Source organism: Cephus cinctus, unplaced genomic scaffold (assembly GCF_000341935.2).
Source record: "Cephus cinctus unplaced genomic scaffold, Ccin1 Ccin1_scaffold0143, whole genome shotgun sequence".
NCBI lineage: Eukaryota > Metazoa > Arthropoda > Insecta > Hymenoptera > Cephidae > Cephus > Cephus cinctus.
This window is the reverse complement of record NW_014332873.1, coordinates 655,750-662,154: the sequence shown is the minus strand read 5'-3', so window position 1 is coordinate 662,154 and position 6,405 is coordinate 655,750. Positions and strand designations below refer to the sequence as shown.

General features: G+C 42.7%; 1 protein-coding gene across 1 annotated transcript; it reads right to left on the bottom strand.

The window, feature by feature from the left end:
* Positions 1-3,087: 3,087 nt before the first annotated feature.
* LOC107263217 (uncharacterized protein DDB_G0290685) lies at positions 3,088-6,398 on the bottom strand. The gene is made up of 2 exons (XM_015730153.2): positions 6,086-6,398; positions 3,088-6,015 (listed from the first exon to the last, which is right to left on the bottom strand). The coding sequence occupies exons 1-2, from the start codon at positions 6,190-6,192 to the stop codon at positions 3,612-3,614; spliced, it is 2,511 nt and encodes an 836-aa protein (XP_015585639.1). The 5' UTR covers positions 6,193-6,398; the 3' UTR covers positions 3,088-3,611.
* Positions 6,399-6,405: the final 7 nt, after the last annotated feature.

The window sequence follows — 6,405 nt, the reverse complement described above, 5'->3', positions numbered from 1 at the left end:
GAAATGGAAATTCACGAAGAGTAGCGGTTTGTATGTATACGTCTCTCACCGTAAGCGCGGCCTTCGAATAAGACAAGACAAGAGAAGAAGAGAAATGGAAATTCACGAAGAGTAGAGAGAGAGAGAGAGAGAGAGAGAGAGAAACGCACGAGCTATAGGGAGAGACATAGCGAGTAACCAATAAGAAATAGATTCGCGCGTGTACCCTCCGCGGTTGTCAATTGTTTTTTGAAAGTAATACGCTGTACTCTGTGTACGTATCGACTACTTAGTCAAATCTGGAATTAAGGCTAATCGATAAAACTGTTTATGTCAAGTGCGAGCAGAGCGACGTTCACACCCATCCGTATACGTTGTAATCACAGCGCTGTCTACTTCTACTCTATCGTTAGGCTATAAGTAGGTAGGAGACGCAAAAGAAATTTTAGCCGATAAAAAAATACAAAAAGACCTTTTACGCCAGAGGTACGATCGCGAGAGATCTATTAAGTAATTCGCGGTGATTCGATTTAACAATGGCGGCGACTAATCGCACCACGCATTTTTAAATCTTTTGCCTTACGAGTCGCGACATCCTCGACGCATTTGAAGAGTCGAGTGTGTGAAAGGAGAAAGAAAGGACAAAAAAATAACAGTAATTTAACTCTTCCTAAAACTTGCAAAGTGCCATCAATTGACACCTTTATTAATTATTATACTTCGCGTACATCTGCCACTTTTTTACTCGCTAAGTGTTAGTGGATTCTTTGTAAAACCCACCGTGGATGTACTTCCGGGCGTACCTCGTAACGAGTTCAAGTCGAGTTTCCATAGGAGCGACAGAAGTTTCAAGAGCCCTGTCGCTCTCTTGCGATTTCCATACGAAAGTAGCAAGCTCATCGAAGCGACGTTATATTTCGGGGATTTTCATTCTCTCAATTGTATTGTACGGAAGCGTCATGACTTTGTCATCGGCGACGCGAAGACCCTCGTCTTTTACTTGTTACTTGTAATTTAACGTCTTCGGTGACGAGTCATTCGAATCTCTATGGATAATTGTTATTTATTTGTATATAATATGCGTTCGCCATGGATTCTCGTTCGAAACGAGACGCTCGAGTAATATACACCTAGTACTAGATGAAGGAGTCGCGTGTACAGTGGCCAGCTGAATTAACGGGATACGAGGGCGACGAGGGTCTCCGCGACTTTTGCACCGTTCTTCGAGCGAAAGATTAAAGAACGGTGAGAAAAGTTTGGAAATTTGAAAATTTTTAAAACTGTGTAAGACAAGCGCCATTCTCGATTTCCGAAAATTGTAATTTAACAAAACCAGTCAATTTGCTGTAGTTTGTGACCGGTCAAGAGTTGCGACATTGATTAATGCATATTATGTAATTGAAAACGCCAAGAAAGCATTCGGATACAAAAATCTAGCGAAAGTAACGAATAAGTTGGTGGAGGAGAAGAAACTAGCGAAAGGGGACGAACGGACGTTTTTCATTAGAATCCGCAATAAGAGGAAAAAGGAAAAAAGACAGTCGTTTATAAAGTATGCTTCTTTTTCTATGGGAATAGTTACAAATCTTATCGTTAGCGATGCGACGTTAATGGCAATTTTTGTGTGGTCCATTAGACGCCTGTAATGCGTATCTCGCTGAGGATGCTGGATTTTGCTCTTTGACATAATTTTGTTTCTTCTTCTTTCCTTTTCTTACGTTTTATTCAAAATAATGAGTACCTCCGATCTCTACCCAAATCGAGGCTCAAGATTTGTTTAGCTGGAGAACGACCCCCTTGCAATTAATTTCCATTTCAAAAAGACCGACCCAAACTGAAGGCTCGATACTTTTGCATTATAGTACAGCATCTTATTGCCAAGTTAATATCGTCATTGATGTTTCTTCTTCTTTGTTTGTATTTTCTGTTTTTCTTTTTTTTTTATATTAACATACATATACAAGTGTATGTATATATAAGTTTAGAACTTAAAAAAATCGAATAGCCATTCGACAGAGTTTAGCGACGGTTCGCAATTTATGTGAAGACTGTGAGAAAATGCCGTCGACGAAGAATGGCAGCCAATTGCGTCGGGGGGTAATAGCAAATTCAAAATTGTCTGTTCAAAGGTGAGGGGAAGACTGTGTAAAAAAAAAAAGACGAAAGGCGAGAAAGGTATATATGATAAAAAAGCAAAGCTGACGGGCTTGATAAGATAGGAGAGAATAAAAAAAAAAGCTCTGGGCGTCGCGAATCGCTGTTGAATGAAAATGAAATCGCGATACGAATATCGCGAAATTGTAATATTTGTATATAGCCAATGTTACTTGTGGTATATTAAAAGAAAACTGACGACCATTTTATTATAAATAATGAATGACTTTCTGTATGCGTTACGTTGTTGTACCATATTATTGTGAACACCATTTCTCAAACATCGATTTTTTAAATAAAAAAAAAGGGAGAACCTCTTTCGATACCCTAACATTAAGGCTGACTCGAATCCAACCGTAGAGTTATGTGACGTCACGATTTGTAATATATTGTCTCACCTAGGAATTCTGTAACTTGGATCACAGCTTGACTCCCCGTCGACGCGGTCTTGTCGCGTCGCAATTTCCAACTGTCCTGTATGTGCGTGAGGAAAAAAAAGAAACTTAGCGTAACCAGCTGTATCCAGCTGTAAGTGAGAGACTGCGAGTGCGTGAGCGAGTGCGTGAGTGAAATACTTTTTCGATAATGTAAAACGCACAAGATTAACTGTTTACGTGTTTTATCCATGTTTATCATATATTTCCATTATCACTGGTGCATCCAGAGTGTCCCTGGATACGTGTTTTTGAGGAATCGTCGCCAGGATCGCCTGCGCGCTGCGTCCTCGCTGTATATTTGTAATAAATGGAGCATGGTTACTTAAGCTTTCGCCTCGAGAGAGAAGCTGAGGTAAAGAGTTTAGAATATTTGAAAAGAAAATAAAAGGACAAATCGTGAAGTAGCTCGTAGCCAGCGTGCAAGCACATGCCTTCCGTTTCTGTTTTTTGTTTACGTAAAGAAGAGAAAAAAGTTTTAAAAGTATCTCCGGCGGATGAGCGAAATTACCTCATCTTCTTCGATCAATCAGTCAAATTATTTATTAGCGATTCGTATTGACATGTGATTTTGTGATGGGTTAATCCCTCAAGATTCTGGAATTGTCTTCCAAGAGTGAAAATTCTTTGATAACGATGGACGACATGTGCATGGACTCGTGCACGTGCGTTTTTACCATTGTTGCTGTGCTCGGCTATGTGCGACCACGTGTCCATGCGTATAGACTCAGACACGTGTTGGTGCGTGACCACGTGACTTGAAAATTTACGAGAATCACAGAGACGTTTCGTATGTTTCGTCGGTAGAGCGAAGGTAGGGTTTAGTAATAAACTAGTTCTAGGAATTTCGAAAATCCGTCTTTTGTGAGAATTTATAAGGAACTAGGCTGCATTAAATATCTTCAATCTTCGAAGATTTTCTAAGCCGCGCGTGCGCGAACGCACGCGTCTATCCCCTGTGAGAATTCATTGAACATTCCCAATCCTAGATCGATCCTCTCGCACTAAATGTTCCGGCGAGAATGATCCTGGTCCGGTTGTCACTCAGGATACGCGAAGGACGCGTTTGATCCTTTTGAACCTGGCAAGAGCTCCTCCAGGGTCGGCCTGAAGTCCACCGAAGGCTTCCTTGTACTCGTTCGCGAGTTTTGGACTCAGCTCCTGGGAGCTGCCTACTAGCGACGCCACCGACTCCATCTTGTTCTCATTGGCGGGTTCCAGCAGGGCGCGCTTCCTTCTTTTTGAATCGAATCCGCCGCGTTTACGTCGCATCGCGTTACCAGCTTCGCGATTAGCGAACAAGTAACTTCCGGGGTACTCTGCTGGGCTATCAGCTTCCTGAGGCTGGACCAGACTCGAGTAGGAATCAGGGTAGACTCTGCTGTGAAGATTGGAGGTGCTGTCCTCGAAGCCGTTGTCATCGAACTCGTTCCCGTCGTCATTCTCGTCGTCCAGCTGAGGTCTGTACCTCAAGGAGGATCCGCGACGTCTGGAAGCTGCAGCACCGGATCTTCTGCTTCTCTCGTATCCTGGGGCATTCCTTTTGATCCGGGATGAATCCATACCCGATGGATTCAGCTTGAGATTTGGGTCCAGCATGAGGTCCGATGGAAGATCATCCTGGATGCTGACTTGGGCCTGTTCCGGGATCATGATGGGTCTCTTGCTTTTACGCTTTCTTCGATTTTTCAGCGGTTCACTCTCGACCAACGTCACGCGTCTTGGCACCTCACGTTTTTTTACAAAAAATTTATTCTCGTCTCGAGAATCCGAAACGTCACTTTTCAATGGCGTCGATCTTTTTCGAATACTTTCGTGCAGCAGGTGAGCCTTCTCGTAGACGCTGGGGTCGAGTTTATCCACTTTTTCGATTTCTCGAAGCTGTTGCTCCACGTTGGGATTTTCTGATCTTGCTGCTCTTTTGGAAATGCGTCTTCTTGATCTTTCAAGAGGTCTCTTGGAGGCTACTTGTCTTGCAGATCTCTTTGAGGCCTGCTGCTGTTGCTCTTCCAGTGCAGTGTCCAAACTTTGGGAATTCTCATCCTCGTCCTCTTGGCTCTGCAGCTCGTCGTACTTTTCATTGTTTTCCTCAATTTCTCGAACTTTCTGCTTCTCCTCGACTTCGCGTTTTATCTCTTCCTTTATCGAATCGATTTTTCTCTGAATCTGTCTTTCCACCCTTTTTTCATAATCAGCCTCGGATTCCCCATCCTTAGTATCCATATCCACGTTTCCTTCGTCTGATCTTACATTTTCAAAAGCGTTCTCGTTTTCCAAATTTGATTCTGATTCCTTGTCCTTCGAGGTATTTCCGGGTTGTTCTTCGGATTCCTTGGACACTCCCTTTTCGTTAACTTCTTTTCTCTCTCTTTTCGAATCCTCGCTATCCTTCGTACTGTCCAAATTTTGATTTCCAGAATTTTTCGAAATTTCCAAATTACTATCGCCACTCGCAGCAGGCTCGTCATTCAAATTTTCATTATTCTTTCCGCTATCGAATTTCATACTTCTCTTTAAATCCTCACTAGGCTCCCTCGATTCACCCTGATCAGGGTCACTCTTCAAACTATCTTTTTTCTCTTGATTTTCATCCTTCGAATTTTCCAAAACTCCTCCGGTACCTCTTTTCAAAATTTCACCCTCCTGCTCCTCCACGTTCTCACTGTCTCTCTCCCTATTCACCAATTTGGCAGTCCTCGCCTTATCAGAATTCCTTAAGGCTTCCTCATTGCCCGATCCCGGATCTTGTTCAAGCTCACTAGTAAGACCAACGGAATTCCTTACAGCATCCCGATCATCAATTTCCTCGTATTCCTCCTCCCTGTCAACATCCCTCTTAACAATCTTCGCTTCAGGATCACCATCCAAGGATACACGATCACTGTCAATCTTCTCCAAACTTTCATCTGACGATCTAGCATCGTTACCTGGAGCATCCCCTTTATCAGATTGTCCAACAGTCTCGTCATCAACTGCGGATGGTCCATCGTCGTCATAACTACCGTCATCAGATTCCACACGAGAATCATCAACAGGACCATACTCCCCGTTATCCTGATTGACCTTATCGTTCAGGTTGGACAACTGAACTCGTGAATCCAAAGATCCTTTTTGGCTAGCAGACGATATCTTTCGATTAGGAGATCGTTTTTTCGATGATCGCGCGACGTTACGCTTTTCCTTAACGTTAACAGATTTTCTTCTTCCGCTGGTATCGCTAATCAGCTTCACGTCAGAGTTCTCTTCTTGTTTTTCTGAACCGGAAGCCGCAGGATCATTATCGGTCGCGTCTCTCTCGCCCCTCGAAGGATTGATCTCGTCGTTGGATCTTTTTTTACGATTTAAAACCACTCTCTCAGTTTCATCTCGATGGTCCATATCGTAATCGGCATTCTTATCTTGATCCTTTTTTCGAGCGGCAGCCAATTCATCCTTTAGAATATTCCCACTGTTTAAACCGAATTACATCAATGATAAATCTAACGAGTAACCGAACCGACCTCACAATTTTAACGTACCTGTACGAGTACTCCTGACTTTTCCCAGCAAGAACATATGGAATCACGTTAAGAAGAATCGACAGCAGGCAAACGTAAGCAAAGCCGATTCGAAATCGTTTTCTCATCGTTTTAGGACGTTGTCAGGATCATCTGTACCTTATCAGCTGGATCACATTTAAACCTTGTCAATCTAGTAATCGTACAACAGCTTTTCACGTCAGATTGATATGCAAAAAGGTTCTGACGCTTTCTGACATTTTCACCAGGAGAAAACAGCAAACAACGGAATTGCGTCTAAAAGATAGAAACATATCGCTGTTAATAGACATTCCTTTATT